Source organism: Dipodomys merriami, unplaced genomic scaffold, assembly GCF_024711535.1.
Source record: "Dipodomys merriami isolate MVZ:Mamm:240054 unplaced genomic scaffold, mDipMer1.0.p SCAF_39, whole genome shotgun sequence".
NCBI classification, from domain to species: Eukaryota; Metazoa; Chordata; class Mammalia; order Rodentia; family Heteromyidae; genus Dipodomys; species Dipodomys merriami.
Genome location: NW_027205492.1, coordinates 5,752,549 through 5,776,554, shown reverse-complemented (window position 1 = coordinate 5,776,554; position 24,006 = coordinate 5,752,549). Strand labels below are relative to the sequence as shown.

The window sequence follows — 24,006 nt, the reverse complement described above, 5'->3', positions numbered from 1 at the left end:
ATAGTCATTATATGCTTGGAGAACTTGATGAACAAATCTGACATTGCTTCCAGCATGCACTGTGTAGAGACTGCCTTTATTTTCCTGGTACAAAAATCTTAATATTCCTATTCATGTAAGCGTGGTATTTTCTTTAGGGTGGGAGACAGATAAATGATGGGAAAAAGAGATTGCTTTGTAAGTTTGGTGCGGGTCCTGAGGCTTCCACTCAAGGCCTGGGTTGTGCAAGACTAGTGCTCTACCACTTGAGACACACCCCACTCCTGGCCTGGCTGGTGGTTAAGTGCAGATAAGAGTCTCATAGACTTTCCTGCCTGGGCTGGCTTTGAACCATGATTCTGAGATCTCGGCCTTCTGAGTAGCTAGGATGACAGGTGTGAGCCTCCCGCTCCCAGCTAGGGGCTTTTTGTCTTGATATTCAAAGAAAACTGAAGTCTGGAGAGGGTAATGCCTTGCCCAGGGTCACTTATTGGACTGCAGTGGGCTGCTTCTCCTGGGTGTATTATACAGTAAGGCAAATCCGATTTCCCATTAAGTATCTCCTGGGCTTGCTCTTCCTGTCAAGGCTCCACTCAAGATACTTCAGAACCTGGGAGGAAGCAAGTACGCTTTGAAGCCAATAGAGCCTGGGCGAACCTGGGTAACAGGACTGACTGGCCTCTGGCCGGGAAGCTGGTGTCTGGACTGGCCACAGGCCGTGTCCTTTTGTTTTGTTTTGTTTTGTTTTGTTTTCTCCACTCGCTGGAGGCATCACTGCCTGGCACAGCCCCGGTGTCACTGGCTGCCTCTGAGTCATTTGACTCTGGCTTAGCCTCCTTTCTCACCTAGAGGAGTAGGGGAGGCTGGATGTCCAGGTCTTCAGGTCTTGGCAGATAGGTGGCTCTGGGGTGCATGAGAGATCGCTGATTTCGGGGACTCTCGAGAACGGCTAGATGTTTCTGTGATGTTCAGGTGCAGTTGGCCATTCTCCATGCTGACTTCCGCCCTGGGGTCAGGTCTCATTTCTTATGGAAATCAGGAATTCAGTGGCAGCCATTGAAGAGGGAAGAAGCCTGCTGTCTGTTTCTCTTGAGAATGTGGGCAGCCAGGCAGGGTTGGGTCCAGATCCCCACCTGACCACCCTGGATAGCAGCTGACATGCCTCCAGTTCCCTTTGATCTCTACCCTGTGTGCTCCCCCCCCCATTTTTCTCTCTTCACTGGCTTCCATTGTGCCCCCTCAAACCCAAAGGCCCCTGGGAAAACCACGTTCCCAGCAGATTCTAGCTGCAAACCAGGGTCAGGCTGGTGAACCGGAAGTGTTGGCACAGTTAGGTGTTGATGTCTCCTATTGGCTCTGCCTCTGTGGTGGTCCCCGCCCCTCCCATAGTCACACTGGCTTCTGATTCTCGAAAAGCAGCTGCTGGCTTTCTGTTCTCTAGTCTGTGCCAAAACCCAATGGAAATAGGGTGCTGACAAGGGGAAGAGCGAATTTGGTGGGTCCTGTGCTCCCCAAAACTAAAGACTTTTCATGAATGATCCCACATTCAAAGAGCTGGCGTTGTGTGGGTTTAAGCAGTAGAGCACCTGTCTAGTAAGCACGAAGCGCTGAGTTCAAGCCAAAACAAAAGACACCCTGTTGGGTGTGGTGGTGCGTGCCTCATCCCAGCACTCCTGCTGAGGCTGGAGGGTGGAGAGTGAGGTCAGCCTGGGCCTTATCACAAAACAAATCAGACCAAAGCACAACACAAAACAAACTCTCCTATTAGAAGTAGAGCTGTGCAGTTTCCTTTTGGTCCTGTTTCAGTGAGCAGAGAACTCTGTCAGTGTGTCCTTTCATGAGTTCTGGGGGTAGTTCTGTCCTTGGGGTATAGTGGAGGGTACAGATCAGGGACTCTTATTCTCTTCTGGCTGACAGTCAAAGGGATTTTTGTGTTCTCCCTGGATTAACACAACCAGGCCTGTGGCGCCTTTCACATCTTCTCAGGGTTCTGATGCTCATGCTATTTCCTTATGGCAGAACACATTTGTTAAGTGGGTTATATATATAATTAATCATCCAAACCAAGTCATTTATTTAAAAAGAATCTGTGTTGAAGAATCTTAGCAGACATGCTAGGCTAATTTGGGTTGTATTAAGGCGGGGGGGGGGGCAGGGATGAAGCTGGGCACCAGTGGCTCATACCTGTATTCCCATCTACTCAAGAGACTGCGATCTGAGGATCATGGTTCAAAGCCAGCCTCAGCAGGAAAGTCCATGTAGAAGTCCAGGTAGAAGTGGAACGATTGGTCAACTGGTAGAACACCTGTCTTGAGTGGAAAAGCTAAGGGAGAATGAGAGGTCCTGAGCTCAAGCCCCAGTACACACACACACACACACACACACACACACACACACACACACACACACACACACACACACACACACACACACACACACACACACACACACACACACACACACACACACACACACACACACACACACACACACACACACACACACACACACACACACACCCCTTAGAAACAAAACTTGACGTGACTCTTTTGCTCCTCTAGGGCCTGGGTTCCAATAAATAATTGCTACCTCATGTCTAAAGAAATTCCTTTTTCTGTGAAGAAGACTAAAAGTATCTTCAACAGCGCCATGCAGGAGATGGAAGTTTACGTGGACAATATCCGCCGGAAGTTTGGCGTCTTTAATTACTCTCCGTTCAGGACACCCTACACGCCCAACAGCCAGTACCAAATGCTGCTGGACCCCAGCAACCCCAGCGCCGGCACAGCCAAGCTTGACAAGCAGGAGAAGGTCAAGCTCAACTTCGACATGACAGCCTCGCCCAAGATCCTGATGGGCAAGGCCATGCTGAGCGGGGCCCCCGGCCGCCGCATCTCCCTGTCGGACATGCCCAGGTCCCCCATGAGCACCAACTCCTCTGTGCACACGGGCTCCGACGTGGAGCCGGACGCTGAGAAGAAGGCCACGTCCAGCCATTTCAGTGCCAGCGAGGAGTCCATGGACTTCCTAGACAAGAGTACAGGTCAGGCCCAGGCGGGGCGGGGCAGAGGCTGTGATAGACCCACCTGGCTGCCCTTGGTGCCACACCTGTGGGGTCTGAGCTGGTGGGTGTTTACAGATGTGCTGAGTTAGAGCTGGAGGTCCCCAGATGTTCATCTCGAGTTCCAGTCTTTTCCACTGAGCCTGGCATCTTTCTGGAGCGAGGTGATGGTTACAGGCTCTGAAGGTGTTTTTTGTTGTTGTTTGTTTTTGTTTTCATTTGGTTTTGTTTTGAGGCAAGGTCTTCCTATGTGGCCAGTGCTGGCCTTGAACTTGCATGCAGAAGCATTTCATTAATTTTTTTATTAGATTTATTTTCATTTGATTTAATTTTGTTCTCATGCCAGAACTGAAGCTTTGAACTCAGGACCTTGAGCTCTCCCTTGGCTTTTTTTTTTCCTTTCAAGGTTGTGCTCTACCACTCATGCCACACTTCCCCCTCGTGCTTTTTGCTGGTTCATTGGAGATAAAGAGTCTTCGATTTGTTGGTCCAGGCTGGCTTCAAATCAGGATCCTCAGATCTGAGCCTCCTGAGTAGCTAGGATTATGGATGGGAGGTACACTAGAGACCCAGCTGAGAATTGTTTATTCTTAACAAATTGCTCTGTGGGCCTTCCGGGTTTTTCTTACAATGATCCACAACAGCTGCCCGGGTTCCACTACGGCTTAGCTGGTAGACACTGAAATTTGCAGATTCACGGGTGTTCCACGTTTGGTGACCCATTATTCTTTTGGATTCTCTCCCCTGCCCCCTACCTCCAAGGTGCTGCCCACTTTTGTTAGCTTGTAGGCCGGTGGTGGCCAGCCTCTATTAGAGCCCCTTGCCCAGAGGAGCTGAGTGAATCTCAAGGCCTCTGTGTGAGGGAGGAGCCCAAGCCCAGCCCCATCCTGTATCCTGGCCCTCTTCTTTCCCCTGCATCCTGCTGCCCTCTAGTGGTTGCAGTGGTGGTTAGCACTTAATAGAAGGAGAAAGCAGGGCTGTGCTTAAATCCCACAATCCACCCAGACCCGGGAGTCATGGAGGTGAGATCATCACGTCTCAGGTCAGGAGAACCCCAGAGGTATCTTCCCACCATGGAACTTTTGAGGGCAGCAGCATGAACTACACACAGAAATTAGTTATTCTGTAAAAAGCAGGCTTAGAACTTTTCCTTCAGGTGATCACGCAGCTCAGGCTCACATCTGTCCTCTGAAGAATGGCATTTAGCTTCTGAGAAGTTCCTTGCTCTCAGCATGTGCTCCAGCAGCCCTACTGAAATCTTCCATGGCCCAAGTGGATTATGTTCTGCTTTCCCCTAAGTGGAGCTCCGGGCTAGAACGGATGCCTTGCCCACCGGTACTGGTTTTCAAGATACCCAAAGAGTCATTAGAACTTCCCTGGGCCTGGTCTTTGGCCCCCTCTGAGCGCATGGCCCTTTGGCCTCAGAGCTCCACGGTGGAGTATCTGTGAGACAGCAAGGGAAGACCTTCTTCTTCTTCTTCTTCTTCTTCTTCTTCTTCTTCTTCTTCTTCTTCTTCTTCTTCTTCTTCTTCTTCTTCCTCTTCCTCTTCCTCTTCCTCTTCCTCTTCCTCTTCCTCTCTGTGAGACAGCAAGGGAAGACCTTCTGCTGCTGCTGCTGCTGCTGCTGCTTCTTCTTCTTCTTCTTCTTCTTCTTCTTCTCCTTCTTCTTCTTCTTCTTCTTCTTCTTCTTCTTCTTCTTCTTCTTCTTCTTCTTCTTCTTCTTCTTCTTCTTCTTCTTCTTCTTCTTCTTCTTCTTCTCTCTGTGAGACAGCAAGGGAAGACCTTCTGCTGCTGCTTCTTCTTCTTCTTCTTCTTCCTCCTCCTCCTCCTCCTCCTCCTCCTCCTCCTCCTCCTCCTCCTCCTCCTCCTCCTCCTCCTCCTTCTGTTTGATGTTGGGAAAGAGCTGCAGAGAGGCTCTTGTCACAATGCACAGCTGCTGCCTGAGTTGGGGGCATTCTTTGAGCTTTTCTTGTGGTGAGCTCTTGCTAAGTGGGAAAGTGGGTTCAGTATTGCTAGGTAGTACTGGTTTTTCAAGGAACCCTCAGATACCCCACCTTATACATAGTGACTCTTGAGAACTATGAATAACAACTCTTTTCTTTCCTTTTCCTTTTTTTTTTTTTTTTTTGTCAGTCATGGGGCTTGAACTCTGGGCCTGGGCACTGTCCCTGAGCTCTTCAGCTCAAGGTTAGTGCCATACAACTTTGAGCCACAGGGCTATTTCTGGTTTTCTGGTGGTTAAGTGGAGATAAGAGTCTCACAGATTTTCCTGTGAGCTGGCTTTGAACCATGATCCTCAGATCTCAGCCTCCTGAGTAGCTAGGATTACAGGTGTGAGTCACTGGTGCCCGGCTCTTTTCCTTTTCTGTTCCATGCTGGTTGAGGGGCTTGACCTCAGGGCTTGAGTTCTGTCCTGAGCTCTTTCACACAAGGCTAGCACTCGACTGTTTTGAGCCACAGCTCCACTGGCGGCTTTTTTTGAGTAGTTTATAGAGATGAGTCTCATGGAGTTTCCCAGCTGCTTTTTTTGTTTTAAATTTTGAGCTTAAGCTTCTTTCTTTAATGAGACTGGGTCTCACTGTGTTGCCCAGGCCTAGCCTTGAACCACTTGAGTTCAAGGGATCCACCTGTCTCAGCCTCTCGAAGGGCTGGGATTGTGCCTGGTGGCGCATGCCTGTTTTCTGAGTAGGTTTCCATGTTAAAACCCTGCAAGTCAGCATTTCTAGCAGTGTCTTTAGTCTATCCTCAGGTATCTGCAACGTGGTAGTGTGCAACATGGTTCAGCTACACCTCACACAATCTGCCAGCCCTTCAAATGCAGGGTTAGCATTGTTTTGTTTTGGTGTTAGTATTGGGGCTCGAACTCAGGGCTAGCTGTTTTGCTCAAGGCTAGTATTCTACCACTTGAGCCACAGCTCCATTTCTGAATTTTTAGTGGTTCATTGGAGATGAGTCTCACAGGCCTTCCTGCCCAGGCTAGCTCTGAACTGTGGTCCTCAGATCTCAACTTCCTGAGTAGCTGGGATTACAGGTGTGCATACCAGTTCCTGCTTCCATGCAGGCTGTGTGTGAGGTTATTGTGAATCATTCCCCCTGTCCGGCCTGCAGAGGCTGTGGGCGGGAGGATTCTGTTCTCTCACAGAACCCAATCTTGCGTGTCTGGTGTTCAGCCCTGCAGTGAGCGCAGGCTGAGATTTTTGTAACTGCAGAAAATAAATGGTGCGATTTAGCTCACACTTCGAATGGTACATCAGAATGTAAAATCTTGATTAAATTATTTGACTTCAAAGGCAATTAGAGCTTCCTCTGGGTGAGATTTATGGCTTTTTGAAAGGATTGGCATGCGTTTCAAAGTTTAATTGAAACAAGCATTTCCAGTATTGCTTTTGCAGATGCCTAAAATGGTCTACAGAAGTCATTGTCAAGCTTAGCCCCCGACATGCCGGCTGGGTAGCTCCGCCTTGGGGTCCCCCTGGGCAAGGTGGGATGCAGAACAGCTTCTCCGGCCTTTACCCACTCCACACCAACAGCAGCCCAACACACACACAGTGTGTCCGGGGACAACATCCCCTTACGTTGCCTCCTTTCCCTGCGGGATCCTGCCGACAAAACCACAGTTCATAGCCTTTTTTTTAATATGGTAATTTTCCTTAAGTAGTTGTCCACAGGAGTTGCCATCAACAGAGCAGTTCATGCATACAGTGCCTCTTGATCACTGTGACCCCTTTGAACCATCTCATCACCCCTCCCTCCCACTTGAATGTTAGCACTGATGATAGAATTCTAATTACGGAGCTCTCATCGTTTAAGATTCTTCAGTCTTCACATCTCATTTTGCATCATTGTTTTCTCCCTTAAAATACGGAATATTCACTGGGTGCCAAAGGTTCACGCCGGTCATCCTAGCTACTCAGGAGGCTGAGATCTGAGGATCACAATTCAAAGCCAGCCCAGGCAGGAATATCTGTGAGACTCTTATCTCCATTTAACCACCAGAATACCGGAAATAGCCCCATGCTAGAGCCCTAGCCTTGAGCTGAAGAGCTGAGGGACAGTGCCCAGGCCCAGAGTTCAAGCCCTGACTGACACACACATACACACAACTCCAGCATATTCAAGAAGAAATGTTCTAGAAGAAACAATACTTTTTATAGGTTGGGTGTGGCTTTGGATCTTTCAGTAGATGCCCAGTGGGATTCTGGGTGCCCTGGCTGTCCCAAGAGGCTTTGTCTCGCTACATTTCCTGCAGCTGTGCGGGGCGGAGATCGCGCAGGGCGAGGCCCTCCCTGCTGGCTTTGTTAGTTTGCTTCAGCTTATAACGAGAACGGGCTGCAGTCTTCTGTCCGCCCACCGAGTTCATCCTCTGGGTATTTTTAGCTCCTCACGGGAGAGATTGCTTGGCAGTATGTCTTGCATGATGTCCTGTGTGGGCCTGTTTCGTGTGTCACAAGTATTGTGGGTTGTGTGTGTTCAGGGACAGTGGTTGGAATGGTGATGGGACCGCCCCAGCCCTTCAAAAGGACCCACACAGGGCAGGTTCTGTGCCAGGCTCATTTAGTAGTTTTTAAAGTAGTTAGTGATTCTCTCTCTCTCTGACTCTCTGTGTCACTCAATGTCTTTGTCTCTGCTCCTTCTGTCTCTGTTTATCATACTCTGTCTCTCTCATCCTGGGGCTTGAACTCAGGACTCGGGCACTGCCCATGAGCCTCTCTGTGCTCAAGGCTAGCATTCTACCACTTTGAGCCACAGCACCACTACAGCTTTTTCTGGATATGTGGTACTGAGGAATCAAACCCAGAGCTTCATGCATGCTAGGCAAGCACTCTACCACTAAGCCACATTCCCAGCTCCATCTCTTTGAGCATTTGGCTTGTTTATTGAAGATCCGAGTCTCACAGACTTGCCTGCCCAGAGTAGCTTCAAACTGTGATCCTCTGGTCTCAGCTTCCTGAGTAGCTAGAATTCTAGGTGTGAGCCCCAGCACCTGGCTCGATTCTTTCTGATGTTAGTTGAGCATGTGCTTGGTACTAGTAGACATGTGCTGACCTGTTCCCCACTCACTCCATACCCGCTGGCCTCGGGCATTCGGGGCCCCAGGACTCTGCATTCCTATGGAATCTTCTCAATGGAGCAGCAGTGGTGGCCCCTGGCTACAGATGACTTTGTCCTGGGGCTTTCCTGAGAATTGAGGGGTATTTACCAGTGTCAACAGTCCCTTCGCAGTGGCAGTCCCTCTCCCCTAGTTGTGCGCCTTGCCCGTCAGGGCCTAGCAGGGATGGTGGGGGGTGGGGATGGCCTGGCATGTTGGGGCAGGATGGCGCCAGGCTGATGGCCCCTTGCTCCGATGGTGAAACCCATGCTTCCAAGTTAGTGGGGGAGGTAGCCACAAGCTGCAGCGGGCACACGTGGCCTGCTTCTCACTGTGTGGGGCTGGTTCACAGTCCTCACCAGGGCCTCACGGGAAGCCAGTCCATCCCATCCCCCGTCCTGATGCCAGCCTGGGAGCTGCGGCGGGCCCAGCCCAGGGGTTCACAGTGCAGCGGGGAATTGAACCCTTTGACTCTTATTCTGAGCATCCCCATTTGTCAAGTGAGGATACAGCACCTGGGGGTGGGACGCTTGCACCTCTCCTCCCCTGCCCTGGCTGCGTCCATCAGCCCGATCACCTCAGAATCCTACGTCCATCCAGCTCAGGCGACCTGGCAGTTCTGTTGTGAGTTAGGCCTTCAGCCCAAGCTAGCTTTATTTAAAAGGGCCCAGAGGTGTACTGAGGGCAACCCAGTACTATGTCCTTGTGAGGGCCACAGGCACAATCCAAGGAGTCCTTAGGAGGCTCCTGAATGTTTGTTTTGATGAAATAAATGCTCTCATTTCCATTCTCCACATCCTTTTCCATGGAAAAGAAAGCTAAGTTTAAGCCCCTGGCATAGGAGACCATTCTGGATGAGTGATCAGTGTCTCTCTCTCTCGCCATCTGCTGGCGAGTCTGGCTTCCTGCAGCCCGTGAGCCTTTGAATTGGAGGCTGGTGGCCAGGGTTCAGGCTTGGCCCTAGCAGATGCCGGCTGTGTGGGAGCAGCCCGTTCTCTTCCCCCACGCAGATGACAGGCCTTTTATGAGCCTGGCTGCCGATCGCCACATCTGGAGTGCGATGTTCCGGTTCAATCACTGTTTATTTTGAGATTTACACCCGAGAATGGGCCAAACCAGCTTCAGGGGCAGCTTAGCTGATTTGTCTTAGAGCTTTGGGTTGAATAGAATAACCAGGGGGCCGACTGCTTGGGGCTTGAGCAGTTTGACGTTGGGAAAGAAACGTTGTTCTGGAATGAAATGGTCAGCCCTTCCTGTCCCACCCGTCCATGAGGCCGTGATGCGTGTGCCTCGGATACACTTCACATCTGCCCTCCCCTCGGTGCTCAGGGCCACACCTGGCTGGTTTTTTATTGCTTTGTAAAGTTGACTTCTAACAGTCACGCACTTTGTTTTCAGCTTCTCCAACCTCCACGAAGGCAGGCCAAGCGGGGAGCCTGTCCGGGAGCCCGAAACCTTTCTCTCCCCAAGTAGCAGCGTCCGTCACGACAAAGGTGGAGAGGCCGTCGTGCACCACTGGGAGCATCCTGAACCTCAACCTGGGTCAGTGTTTCTGTGGTGCCTGGGGCTGTGTCTGCAGGCTGTGGCGTCCACACTTTTTTTGTGGTTCTTGAACCTTGAACTTGTTAATCTGCACAGATATCAAACGTGTGTGTAAGTGATGAAGGAGAAGGAGGTTCCCGGAGAAGGAGCAGGGCATAGGGATTTCCTGCAGCTCCTTGGCACAAAGTCATTTCACTTGGATTTAGCTTAGGGCAAGGTTGGCAAGAGGGCTGCCCTTGATCCCTGGAACCCTGCTCTCCAATGCATCGCAGATGAGTTCTCTCTCTCTCTCTCTCTCTTTCTCTCTCTCGGTCATGGGACTTGCAGGGCCTGGGCATAGTCCCTGAGCTCTTTTACTTACTCACTACCACTCTATCACTTTGAGCCACAGTGCCACTTCAGTTTTCTGGTGACTAACTTGATTAACTGGAGATCAGAGTTTCATGGACTTTCTTGCCTGGGCTGTCTTTGAACCTCAATCCACAGATCTCAGCCTCTTAAGTAGTTAGGATTACAGGCATGAGCCACCGGTGCCCCTCGGACTCATATCTTTTTTATGCTCAGTTTACTGGGGTATATGGTTTCACTAATTCACGTGTGTGTGTGTGTGTGTGTGTGTGTGTGTGTGTGTGTGTGTGTGTGTGTGTGTGTGTGTCTGTGTGTGTGTGTGTGTGTGTGTGTGTGTGTGTGTGTGTGTGTGTGTGTGTGTGTGTGTGTGTCCTGGGGCTTGAACTCAGGGACTAGGCACTGTCCCTTAGCTTTTTCACTTACGGCTGGTGTTCTGGAGGTAGGAGGAGGGAGGGATGGGTGGAAGAGGAAGAGGGATGGGTAGAACATAGAGGAGGGTAGGGTGGAGGAGGGAGGGGGTGGAGTCCAGCTCACAGAGGTTGGCTGGGTTCTGTCCTCCCCTTCTCCCCCTCCCCAGGCACCCCATGTGCTCACGCTTCTGCATGATGGGCCCTTATGTTGGTGGATGCGTTTGGCAGTGGAGGCTTGGGGAAGCTGAGGGTCCCTGTCCTGGCCCCCACAAAGGTTCTCCGGGTTCCAGGTCTCCTGCATCATGGGCAGTCTGACCAAAGCTTTGGGTTTCAATCCCTGACATCCAGAGGATGTCTAGGCACTCGCTGGAGACTGAGCAGATGCTGTATTGTGGCGGCCAGCTGCCTTGTCTCCTCTGCTCTAGTGGTGTGGGGCAGTGGATGAGACAGCAGAAGGGGTGAGAATGAATTCAGGAAATGGAAGCTCAGTGACCCTCGGAATGTGCCTCTGCTGCTCAACACTTTTGGTGCAAGCTAGAGGGGGAGGGACTCTGGGATGTGCCTCTTACCTGGGAACACCTGTCAGCCCCTGGTTTGTATGTGGGACAAATCCTCTGTGTAACGCCATCCTCCAGGTGGAATGCATGTGCATCCCCACACGCACGCGTGTTCACATACACACACAGGCTGGAGGTCCCCCTCACAGCTTCCTTCCTTTTCTCCTTGGAACCTTGGGCTGGGTCAGCTGAGAACAGAATCCAGCCTCTGTGGATGACAGACAGCCTGTCCTCATTGTAGACTCTGTGCCTCTGAGGGTTTGGGGGAGCCGTCCCCCCACCTCTGGCTGGCAGGTGTCACTGTGTCTGCTGGTTTGGAGAATGAGCCCCGTGCCATAGCCTTTGGCCGTGGGGAGCCCCTGGTGACCTTGGACCCCGAGGCTGGGCTGTCCAGTCAGTCCCCCATCCTCCAGGGCGGGTGATGGATGGGGTGAAACCACCAAACACACTTGCCCTCATCTCCCGTCCCGGCCCTGCCCGGCGGGAAGCTGGGTGCTGTGTGTGGGCCATGCCCAGCTCCGGCCCTGACTGCGCCCGGCGTCCTTGCAGACCGCAGCAAAGCCGAGATGGACCTGAAGGAGCTGAGCGAGGCGGTGCAGCAGGCGGCCCCCGTGCCCCTCATCTCACCTAAGCGGCAGATCCGAAGCCGCTTCCAGCTGAACCTGGACAAGACCATCGAGAGCTGCAAGGCGCAGCTGGGTACGTGTGCGGCCCACGGGCTGCGGCCACCGCCCCGGGAGGGCGCCCTGCTCTGCCCTCGGCCCTTTCGCATTGGGTCAGACCCCTGGTGATGGGTTTTCTGGTTCACGGTTCAGCAGGGCTCTGGGACTACATCCGAGCTTATTTTTTGGTGAGGCCACCCCAAAACTCTGCATGCAGGAGGGAGCGTGTGGAACCCCCTCTGTCTCCCTCTTAGGACGCAGTGGCATCTTGGCACTCATTGGCAGGGTCTGGCCCTTCCCTGCCAGCTGGCCCTCCCCACAAGGCACACACATCTGCCCCGTGGCTCTGCCTCTTCCTCCCAGGCTGGCTGCCCACACGTGGCCACTCAGCCCTCGCCCCCTCCTAGAAGCCTTCCCAGAATGCCCTTTTAGTGTCCCATCACCTTCGGTGGCTAATTGCCCTTGGCCACTTGTGCTGGGGAGACAGAAGGGAAAGGGAATTGAAACACCTTCTCCCCAGCTGTCTTTTATTATCTGTGTTGGGGGCTTAGCTCTGCGTGAATTACACACAGGTAGGTGAGTTCTATGTACTTGGAAGTGAATAGCCAAGGCCCTTGGCAGGACAGGCTCCATCTGTCCCTGGGGTCTGGTGACCTGGCCAGGCCAGGGTGATACAATTCGAAACATGTCTTCTGTTTGTTTTTTGGTCTGAGACTAGGACTCGAACTCCGTACCTGTCATGTTCACTCATTGGCTGGTGCTCTACCCACTGACCCACGCCTCCAGTCCCCAAACCGTGTGTCTCACCAGTAGCATTTGTCACAGAATATGTTAGCATTTGCTTGGTCCGGCTCTCTCTGTCTCGAGATGACACCCAGCAGGCCGGCTTTCCTTTGGTTGCAGGCATCAACGAGATCTCGGAGGACGTGTACACGGCCGTGGAGCCCAGCGACTCGGAGGACTCGGAGAAGTCGGACAGCAGCGACAGCGAGTACCTCAGCGATGAAGACCAGAAGTCCAAGCCGGAGCCCGAGGAGCCGGCCGAGAAGCTGGGGAGCCAGCCGGACAAAGAGCCGGCCTCTGCCAAGAAGAAGCCCAAAGCCACCAACCCGGTGGAGGTCAAGGAGGAGGTGAAAAGCACCTCACCACCGGGCGAGAAGGCAGAGGCGCCGAAGGACAAGGCCAGCCCCGAGTCCCCGAAGGACCTGGCAGACAAAGCCAAACCGTCACCTGCGCCCGCCAAGGAGAAGCTGAAGGGCAAAGAAGAGACGGACTCCCCCACGCTGCACCTGGGCTTGGACTCCGACTCCGAGAGCGAGCTCGTCATAGACCTAGGGGACGAGCATTCTGGGCGGGAGGGGCGGAAAAACAAGAAGGAGCCCAAGGAGCCCTCCCCCAAGCAGGACGGTGAGTGGGCGCGGATCTGTGTTGGGCCTAGAATCACAGCGTGTTGTGGGATCAGGGCGCTGGCGTCCGGCCCCTCCCTTCTCCCCCCAGGCTATGCAGAGCCTGGGCTAGCATCACTAGATGGTGACAGAACAGGCCCCGGCCCAGACCCAGGACCTACATGGGAGCCTGCAGGGTTTCTCCCCGCTCAGTCCTCAGCCCCGAGGTCTGTGTGCACAAGCCAGGTGCTTCTAGTCAGTTGCTTTGCATCTGAGCTGTTGCTCTTCCGGTGTGTTAGCTCCTTTCTTTTCTTAAAGTGTTGAGATGACGATCAGGTGTGCACAAAGCAAAGGTCTGCACATCTACCACATTCTCCTCTCCTGAGGCTGCCCTGCCTCCCTGGCTACCTGGTTGGTGGTGGCAGGATGCTCCAGGTCTTTAGGGGGAGTGTGGGGGGGGGGGGGAATGTTCAGTGGAAGGGATCCAGCCCATTTGCCCTGCAGGATTGTGACTTGGGCACGTTGCAGTCCTCTGGCCACTAGGGGGTGGCAGCACCTGCCTGACATGGCTGTGCCTGAAGATAAGGGGTGGGTAGAGGGTGAGCAGGCCCTGCCCCTTTTTGTTGTATTCAGAGCCAGCAGCTGGAGGAGGCCCAGAGTGCTATGAGTGCTGATCCAAGTACTTCCTTCACGTCCTTCCTTCCCACAAGGTTATTACCTGGTGGCTGGGGGAGGCCAGGGGAAAGAAAATGCTGTTGAAGGCCCCAGTGGAGGTGGAAGAACCTGAGAAACCCAGGGTCCTGTGTGAGGAGGGAGGGGCAAGTAGCAGGCTTTGGTGTTAACTGAGCCTGACTTCTGATAGAACGTGACTTCTCATCCACACCCTGGAGCACGATGAGTTTGTGTGTCCGGATGTCCCACAGCTCAGCGGCTCAGCAAGGCCCGAAGTACCACCGTGCTAGAGCGGAGAACAGGCTGCTTGTGGCTGACAGGAGGGGGGAGGGTCGATGGTAGACAGGCCCTGAGTTACCTCCTAGAGTCACAGATGGCTTGGAGACATTGAGTATGGTTTGGTGTTGTTGAGGGGCATTTATTCCTGAAGCTTCATAGAAATACCTGGGTGTGGGTGGCCTTGCTCGTTTGGCATAGTTTTATGGAATGGATCTTTGGATTGGTTGGTTTTAGGCCCAGTCTTCCTCCAGAGGAACAAGGCCCAGGAAGTCAGATGCAGTGAAGTCAGTGTGAAAGGGGAAACGAAGATGGAGTAGGGAGAGGGCTAGGACAAGGTTTTCGATGAAAATATCTGCTGTTCTCGGGGCTGGGAAGGTGGCTCAGTGGTAGAGCACTTGCCTTGCATGCCTGAGGCCCTGGGTTCGATTCCTCAGCACCACATAAGAAAAAAGCCGGAAGTGGCGCTGTGGCTCAAGTGGTAGAGCACTAGCCTTGAGCTCAAGAGCTGAGGGACAGTGCCCAGGCCCAGAGTTCAGGCCCCATGACCGGACCCCAAAAAAATAAAGAAAAGAAAATATCTGCTGTTCCCATGTTCAGTTAACAAAGCTGAGTTTCCGTTTGGGCTCTGAGCTTCCTAGCCATATAGGCAAAAACTGAAACTTCTTGACTTACTTTAAAAGTCAAAGCTTTTATTTATTTTTTGGGGTGGGCTACTGGTCCTGGGGTGAGATCTCAGGGCCTCCCTCTCTTTGCTCAAGGCTAGCACTCTACCACTTGAGCCACAGCTCCACTCCTAGCTTTTTGGTGGTTAATTGGAGATAAGTCTCTCATGGACTTTCCTGCCTGGGTTGGCTTTGAACTGCGATCCTCAGATTTGCAGCCTCCTGAGTAGCATGAGCCACCAGCACCTAGGTTCCTTAAGCTTTCCCCACTCCCCCACCCCCCGCCACACACACACACACACACACACACACGCACGCACACACACACACACGCGCGCGCACACACACACACACACACACACACACACACACACACGCCATTTGCTCCACTTCTGACTTTGTGGTAGTTCATTGGAGATAAGAATCTCACAGGCTTTCCTGCCCGGCTGGCTGCTAACTGTGATCTTCAGATCTCAGCCTCCTCTGTAGCTAAGATGACAGGTGTGAGCCACTGGGCGCACAGCAAGAGCAAAGTAGTGAAATGTTGAGAATGTGGAAGCTTCGTGGAAGAATGTTTATCACTGTGCCCCCAGATATTTGACAAGCTGAAGATGAGTTTGGAGCCATAGAGCACCTGCCTGGCAAGCATAAGGCCCTGAGGACCCCCAAGGAAACCCAGCATGCCCCTTTCCCTGGCCAAAAAAAGACACGGGCAGGAACTGTGCAACAGAAACTTGAAGCCCGGCTCTGTCCTTGGCGGTGACTTTTGTTGGGAAGGGGGCAAAGTTGGGCCCTGGGGCTGATTCCTCAGACCCTACTGTGAGGGATCTGGAAAGGCCAGAGAGACCCTTTGCTTTCTGGGAGGTGGTTCCTTGGGCCTTTGGGAGGCCCCCATTCCTGGGCTCTGTCTTTGGCTTTGTCTTCTGGCTGGCTCTGATTGGTCCTGATTGCTCTGGGCTCCCCCTCTGGTTGGTGGCCCTTGAGGGTGGGGGCTGGATCTCTTTTAGCCCCCGCCCCACACTCCCACCTTGCTTGTGTCCTGGGAGTTGCCTGAGTGTAGACATGAGATGTAGGGAGATCTCACTTCTTTGCAAGGTGGGCTGTGTGTGGACCTCCCGAGTCCCTGCCTTGGCTGGTTTTTTGGTTTTAAACATTAAAAGTTATAACTTCTGTTTATTTGCTTATTTTTGATTTTCTTTTTGGCCAGGCCTGGGATTTGAAGCCAAGGCCTGGGTGCTGTCCCTGAGCTCTTTAGCTCAAGGCTCACACTCTGCCACTTGAGCCACAGTGCCACTTGTGGTTTTTGAGTGGTTTATTAGAGATAAGAGTCTCAAGGGGATCTTTCTGCTCAGGCTGGCCCTGCACCTCAGTGCTCAGATCTCAGCCTCCTTGAGTTGCTAGGATTACAAGCGGGTGCCACCTGGCCTGGCTTTACATTTTTTGTATTGTTGTGATGAAGATGATGTACAGAGGTTAGGTGGTTTTTAACCCCAGACTTGCCTGCCTGGCCTTGTCACAGGTGAACCGAGTCCCATGACTTTGTGTTTGTTTTCCCCGGGCTGCAGCTGTGGGGAAAGCACCCCCATCCACGGCGGCAGGCGGCCCGTCTCCCCCCGACACACCCGTGCTCACCCGCTCTGCCACCCAGGCCCCCGCGGCTGGGGTCCCCGCCAGCACCACCACCACCACCAGCAGCAGCAGCAGCACCAGCAGCACTAGCAATAGCAGCAGCAGCAGCAGCAGCAGCAGCAACAGCAACAGCACGTCCACAGTCACAGTCCCAGCGCCTGCCACCACGGCCATCACAGGAAGCCCGGTGAAAAAGCAGAGGCCCCTGTTGCCGAAGGAGACTGCCCCGGCCGTGCAGCGGGTCGTGTGGAACGCCTCAAGTAAGTTTCAAACGTCCTCCCCAAAGTGGCACATTCAGAAGATGCAGCGTCAGCCGCCGCCGCCGCCGCCGCCGCCGCAGCCCGCGCAAGGGACCCGATATCAGACCAGACAGGCCGTGAAAGGTACGGCCGCCGCCCGTCGCGCAGGACCTCGGCCGGCCCCACCCCGTGTCCTGCACGCCTGCAGATCGCCGCCCCCCCGGCCTGTATTGTTAAACATCCATGTGCCATCTGCCCCTTTTCATGTCGTGAATGGGGGCGTGCCATCTCTAAGACACACCACGTCTACTCATCCGCCTTCCATCCCATCCCCTGTCCACCCGCTGCCGGGACCTGCTTCTCCATGCATGTGTGCATATATATATATTTACACATATATATGTGACTTCATCAGACAGTCCATCCCTCCCTTCTCTTTATTTCTTCCTCGTTCTAAAGCATAGAAATGGTGCCATTCTTGCTTCCCCCTCTCATCCCCTCACCCACCCCTCAAGCATGTGTTGGAGATGTGTGTGTCGGTGCACCCGGCCTGGCCTTCTTTCGGACGGCTGCATAGTATTCTGTAGTTGATGAAAGTATTCTCTCACTGATTGGTGGGCATTTAGCTGCTTCTGTGTTGTTTTTTTTTTTCATTTAATTAACTTATTTTTTTTTTGCTGCCATAAGTGTAAATTTCCTTGTGCACGTGTGTGGGCCTCTTGCTGTGGCTTGGGGGAAGTGAGCAGGGGACAGGAAGGTTGCCTTCCAGAGCCAGATGCTGGTGGCTCATGCCTGGAATCCTAGCTTCTCAGGAGGCTGAGATCTGAGGATGGTGGTTTGAACCCAGCCTGGACAGGAAAGTCTGTGAGACTCTTCTCTCCAATTAACCACTGAAAAGCGTGAAGTAGAGGCTCAAGTGGGGACAAGGTTCACCTTGAGGGAAGAAGCTTAGGGACTGCACCAGACCCTGAGTGTGAGCCTTGATTGGTGCAGCCACGGCAGGTAGCCTGGGGGAGTGGAGAGAGAAAACAAACAGCTCAGAAAGCAGAGGAGCGGGGATCTGTCCGTGTGTGGCCCGTGCGGGCTCACTAATGTGTTTGGGTTAAGGTAAGACGCCTGTCTTCCTGAGAAACCAAAAGTTGGGTCCATCTTCCTCATGGGCTGGAGGCAGTTTTTTCTCAGACGTGTTTTTCAGGGAGGGAGAGGGGGCGGGGGTCCCCCTGCCACGTGGCCATTAGCTCATAGTGACGGTTGTGTCCTTTTGAGTGTTCGTAGAGTTAAGGTTGAGGCCTGGCTGAGAAGCGAGTGCAGAGCACCTGGCTGTGGGTCCAGGTCCCAGGTGGGATCCTGACTCGTGGGTAACAGCCGCGGGGTTCACATCATCACCCCGGCTTCGTGCGGGGGGACAGGCCCTTCCCACACGGCCGGGGTAACCAGGACCCTTTGCCTTCCTAGCTGTGCAGCAGAAGGAAGTCACCCAGAGCCCGTCCACGTCCACCATCACCCTGGTGACCAGTACACAGCCCTCGTCCCTGGTCAGTGGCTCGGGTTCCTCCAGCACCCTGGCGTCTGCCATCAGCGCCGACCTCCCCATCGCCACCGCCTCAGCCGACGTGGCCGCCGACATCGCCAAGTACACGAGCAAGGCGAGTGGAAGGGTGCCGGGCCTGCACCTGGGAAGCTGGGCCGCGCCGCTCAGGCCAGAGCCAGCTGATGTTCTTCCTTTCTCCTTCTTCATTCTTTTCTGTCAATCCTGGGGCTTGAACCCAGGGCCCTTAGCTCTTCAGCTCAAGGCCAGTCAGTGCTCTACCACTTGAGCCTTAGCGCCACTTCCGCTTTTCTGGTGGTTTATTGGAGAAAGTCTCATGGACTTTCTTGCCAGGGCTGGCTTTGAACTGTGATCCTCAGATCTCACCCTCCTTAGTAGCTAGGATGACAGGCGTGAGCCACGGTGCCCTGCGAGTCTGGCATTTTGATGTTTATTATGGAAATAGAGTTTCACAAACTTGTTCTCCTTGAACTGGCTTTGATCTGCAATCCTTTGGATCACAGCTTCCTGAGTAGCTAAGATTATGGGTGTGAGCCACCCACACCTGACTTCAAGTTGGTTCCTAACACAACTGTAGAACATTGTAAACCTCCTCCATAAAGCACAAGTGTAAACAGTGGAGTTGTCATTACGCTTCAGGATTTAAGATGTTGGCCACCTATAATCCTGGCTTCTCAGGAGGCTGAGATCTGAGGATTGTAGTTCAAAGTCAGCCTGGGCAGGAAAGTCCATGAATCTCTTTATCTCCAGTTAACCATCAGAAAACCAGAAGTGGTGCTGTGGCTTAAGTGGTAGGGTGCTAGTCTTGAGCTGAAGAGCTGAGGGACACTGTCCAGGCCCCACAACCGACCAAAACATTAAGAAGTCATGTGGGCAAAGGTGGTAATGACTCACTATGAGCGAGGCCTGGCCTGCTCCCCATGCCTCAGTCATTCCAGGAATGGAGAAGGTGTTCATGGACCCCCTTTTGCTTGGCTCAGTTCAGTTCCTGGAATAAAAATGAACACGTGCTCATGCCTGTAATCTAAGCAGCTCAAGAGCCTTAGATCTAAGCATCCCAGTTTGAAGCCAGCCCAGGCAGGAAAATCTGTGAGATTGTTATCTCCAGTTAACCAGAAAAAGCTGGAAGTGGAGATTTAGCTCCAAAAGTAGTACATCAGCCTTGAGCTAAAGCTAAGGGACGGCACCCAGGCCCTGAGCTCAAGCCCGAGTGCTGGCACACACACACAAAAGGCTTGTAAGAAAATGGGTGGGTAATTTTGTTTTTTAATTACTGATTTAAAGAGGTACAATTGCTCAAGTAGCTCAGCTTCCAGTTACTCCCCTTTCTCCCTGTCATTGATGTGGTCTAGGCTGTTTGTTTACAAATCAGTAAGCTGAGGCCTACCTGGTAAATGCCCGGTTTGGATGGATGCTTTCTTTGCACTTAGATAAACGAACATGCTAACATGTTGGGGAGCGCTTACAGGGGTGCAGCCTGCCTGCGCCTGTGTGTTTTGGCAGTGGAACTACCTTCATTAGTGTGGAACTCGTTTCTGTATTTGGAAGGAAAAGTTGGTGCGGCTTCATGAGGGTTTAACAGTGCTGCAGGCGCTGCCCTGGTCGGATTGCCCTGGCCGTCTCAGATTTTCTTGTAAACCTCTGTGCCGGGGTTTTTATGGTGACCTGGAGGGTCTGCAGAGATGGACGAGGGCTACATGTGACACACGTGTTTGTGCTGGCAGTGGTTGTCAGGCCCCGCGGCCAGCGGGGACCGGTGTGGTTCACTGGTTTGGGGTGAATTCAGGGTTAGTCTCTGGGGCCTTGGCAGTGCACTGACTGCCTGTGTGGGTTCAGGTGAGTCTGTCAGAATCCACACACACAGACTTTCTTCTGGAATTCCTCCTCCATCCCTGAGTTCACCCAGCAGGGCGCTGTTATGCTTCTTTCCCTGGGGAAACTGAGGCACACAGAGAGCACCTGGCAAGAAGGAATGGGACGTTCAGATGTGTTGATCAGATGTGCTCTGTCTTCCCGTGGACATGGAGAGTTCTGGAAGACTGGGGAGACCCGGGGTTGTTCCAGCAGACTGAGATGGAGCCCAGGAGGGTAGTGATGGTCACCCACCAAGCTCACAGCTGCTGCTTGGCTGTGGTGGCTGCTCCCCTTGACTTGCTGCTGGGCTCAAAAGCTGGTTAAAGAAGATGGAAGTTTGGCACCAGGGCCCTGGCTACTTGGGAGGCTGAGATCTGAGGACTCGGAGCTGTGCTTCAAGAGGGAGAGGGGCTTGCTTAGGTGACACAAGCTTAATGGACGGTGTTGAAGCCCCGAGTTCAAGCCCCAGTGTCAGTGGCACACACACAATGGGAAATGAGCTGGAGAGCAGAGCCCAATGTCAAGACATCACAGTAGCCACCAGCTCTGTCCTCAGGAAGGATGTCACAGGCTGCAATTGAGATCAGATTAAACGTGGGCATCCAAATGCACAGAACATGCACCCACAGAGACCCAGCAAACTGCTGTTGTCAGGGGCTGAGGAACTGGGCAGGAAATGAGTGGGGGGGGGAGGGGGGATGGGTGGAGGCTGAAGAGGGAGATGGGGCTCCTGGTGCGGTGTTGGCAATGTTCTGGAGTTGTGGTGTTGGAGACATGCCTGAGAGACACTAAATGTTTCTCTGTGGTGCTGGGCACTGTGCGTGCTGAGTGATCACACCGCGTAGGCACACCACCGGCCCTGGAAAGCCATTCCGTTGTGCCCTGGCAGTGGTGAACCTTGTGTCTCATTCAAAAGTATATGGTTGTTCTTTGTTGTGGTTTACTTTTGTTAGTGCTGGATCTTGATCTCTTACTTGGTTTTCTTTGTTCAAGGCTGGTGCTCTGTCACTGGAGCCACACCTCCATTTCCAGCTTTTTGCTGGTTCATTGGAGATAAGAGTCTCACAGGTGGGCTGGGAAGGTGGCTCAGTGGTAGAGCGCTTGCCTTGCATGCCTGAGGCCCTGGGTTCGATTCCCAGCACCACATAAGCAAAAAGAAAAAAGCCGGAAGTGGCGCTGTGGCTCAAGTGGAAGAGCGCTAGCCTTGAGCTGAAGAGCTGAGGGACAGCGCCCAGGCCTAGAGTTCAGGCCCCACGACGAGACCCAAAAAAAAAAAAAAAAAAAAGAGTCTCACAGGTTTGTCTGCCTGCCTGGGCTGGCTTTGATCACTGATGCTCAGATTTCAGCCTCTTGAGTAACTGGGATTACAGGTGTGAGCTACTTGCACCTGGCCCTGACTTGCTTTATGCCCGGGCTTCACTGTCGCAGTAGCTCCATCCAGGCTGGCATCGGCTTGTAGCAGGGCCATTCTCCACACTGGGCCCCGGGCCTCTCCCCTGAGACACCAGCGTTGTCCCCCTGTCCACCCCTCACGATCACTCAGAGCCCCAGAGAACCTGGGAATGGGTGTTTGATACATGCCAGTTGTGTAGATTCCTGTCATCTAGGAAAGTGTCAGGGTGGTCACTGCGTTATTTCTGGTTTTATCTTTCAGATGATGGATGCGATTAAAGGGACAATGACAGAGATTTACAACGATCTTTCCAAAAACACTACCGGCAGCACCCTTGCCGAGGTCAGACACGTCACTGGGCTTCCTGCTTGCTGAGGGGGTTGCGGGCTGTTAGAGAGGTGGCCGCGTGGGGTCGCTGGCCCGTAGAGCCCCCAGAAACAGGCTCCCAGCAGCCCATATGTTCTGCCAGCTGTGGGTGTTGACAGCCTCCTCTCTCCTTAACCACGTGGCCTGAGCTATGGATACTTGCTAACTCTGTGCTCTGTGTGATCAGTTCTTTTGTGTGCTGGTCCTGGGGCTTGAACTCAGGGCCTGGGTGCTCTTTCTTAGCTTTTTCCTTCAAGGCCAATAGTGCTCTACTACTTGAGCCACAGCTCCACTTCTGACTTTTTGGTGGTTCATTGGAGATAAAGAGTCTCACAGATATGCCTTCCCAGGGCTGGTTTTACACTGCGATCCTCAGACCTCAGCCTCCTGAATAGCTAGGATTACAGGCGCAAGCCACCAGCACCTGGCCTGATTAAGTTCTGTTGTAATCAAAGAGCACAAAGCAGAGACTGCCGAACTGCAGAGTTTGCCCCCCCAAAAAATACCCCCCCATCCCTACCCCCCGGCAAAACCGGAAAGCAAGTGTTTTGCTTCTTGTAAACTTGGCACCTTGGTCTCCTCTCTACATCTGGAATTTTTCTATACGAGTGGTCGCAGAATTTCTGTGGAGTTTCTGCGAAGATGTTGAGTGCCTGGAAAACAAAATGGGTAATAATTAAATTCTGCAATGAGACTCCGCTCCGTTCAGCTTCTGCATCTTTTGTTCCCCTTCCAGAATGAGTTTGCTCCAAATTTCTGTCCCCACCCCCCTCGCCCCCAGGGTATCTTTGGTTTCCAGAGAGACTGGCCTTTGGAGACTGGTGCTTGACCAAAACACATTTCTGTTGTATTGTTCGTATGAAGATCCGGTTCTCATCTTTATTTGAAGTTTCCCTCCTACCGTAGTTTTTAGAAGAGCTGGCCCACTTGGACTGCTTTTCCACACCAATGTTGTCTCCGGGTCCCCTGGTCTACCTCTGGGCCTGAGCTGTGGGGAGGCCAGGACCAAGCCAGGCTGCCCAAGTTCTGCTTATCACAGGCTGAGTGTTGGGGCTCTGGGGGGAGCAGCGGGTTGATGGCGCTCGCAGACTCTTGCTCTCCTTGTTCCAGATCCGCAGGCTGAGGATCGAGATTGAGAAGCTTCAGTGGCTGCACCAACAGGAGCTCTCGGAAATGAAGCATAACCTGGGTAGGTGCAGCTGGCTGCAGGGGCTACACAGAGCAGGATTGGGTGTGAACCTCTCGACTCTCTGGGGTGGGGGGACCGTGTGGAGGGTCCAGCCTGGACAAGTCAGGCACCAAGGAGGTGTGGGGTATTCTGAATGTTCAGATAGTCTCCAACTTAACAATGACTCAGCTCAGCTTACAATGTTCAACTTCACAATGACACAGAATGAATGGTATACACCCAGGAAAAAGCCTTCTCCTTCCCGGGGCTGGCGCTGTGTGGCGCTGTGGCTCTGAGCCCGTGGCCTGCTCTCGTCAGCTCAGTCACGGGGGGGAAGCTGCCATCACTGGATGTGGGTCAACGGGTCAGGTGAACAGTTCCCCCCTTCTCCCCTGCCCCAGAGCTGACCATGGCTGAGATGCGGCAGAGCCTGGAGCAGGAGCGGGACCGGCTCATCGCCGAGGTGAAGAAGCAGCTGGAGCTGGAGAAGCAGCAGGCGGTGGATGAGACCAAGAAGAAGCAGTGGTGCGCCAACTGCAAGAAGGAGGCCATCTTCTACTGCTGCTGGAACACCAGCTACTGCGACTACCCGTGCCAGCAGGCGCACTGGCCCGAGCACATGAAGTCCTGCACCCAGTCAGGTAGCGCCGGGGCTGCCAGGGACGGCTGCGGCGGGCGGGTGGACGGCACTGGGCACCAGGCAGGTCATGGGGACCCAGGGCCAGTGCCAAGGGAGACCCAGCCTGGCCCCATCACGCACATGCAGTCACCATTCCTGATACCATGCACAGAACAACAGATGCACACCTGTAGCCTTTGCTTTCCTCTTAGTCCAAGGGTGTTTCTAAGCACCCCATCGTACAGGGATCCCCCAAATTCAGATCATATGGCCCCAGAAGTCAGTGGCACTGACTTGAAGAACTGTTTTTTGTTTGCTTGCTTGTTTTTGTCAATTGTGGGACTTGAACTGAGGGTCTGAGCCCTGTCCCTGAGCTCTTTAGCTCAAAGCTAGTGTTTTATCACTTTGAGCTATTGCTCCACTTCTGGTTTTCTGGTGGTTAATTGGAGATAAGAGTTTTAGGGCTGGTTATGTTGGTATGCTAATAAGACAGGTGTATGGGCTGGGAAGGTGGCTCAGTGGTAGAGCGCTTGCCTTGTATGC

At 53.1% G+C, this 24,006-nt stretch overlaps 1 protein-coding gene across 22 annotated transcripts in view; it reads left to right on the top strand.

Moving 5' to 3' along the window:
* Window positions 1-24,006, top strand: part of Zmynd8 (zinc finger MYND-type containing 8) — a 96,107-nt gene that overhangs the window by 62,659 nt on the left and 9,442 nt on the right. For 16 of the 22 annotated variants that reach the window (XM_069989932.1, XM_069989927.1, XM_069989936.1 and 13 more), the window contains 9 exons: window positions 2,541-3,022; window positions 9,528-9,671; window positions 11,536-11,685; window positions 12,552-13,055; window positions 16,212-16,658; window positions 17,970-18,160; window positions 21,572-21,652; window positions 22,787-22,865; window positions 23,246-23,485. In XM_069989932.1, coding sequence (XP_069846033.1) covers window positions 2,541-3,022; window positions 9,528-9,671; window positions 11,536-11,685; window positions 12,552-13,055; window positions 16,212-16,658; window positions 17,970-18,160; window positions 21,572-21,652; window positions 22,787-22,865; window positions 23,246-23,485 — 2,318 coding nt within the window. The remainder of the gene's footprint in view (window positions 1-2,540; window positions 3,023-9,527; window positions 9,672-11,535; window positions 11,686-12,551; window positions 13,056-16,211; window positions 16,659-17,969; window positions 18,161-21,571; window positions 21,653-22,786; window positions 22,866-23,245; window positions 23,486-24,006) is intronic. The other 6 variants (XM_069989943.1, XM_069989942.1, XM_069989925.1 and 3 more) reach the window with 2 other exon arrangements.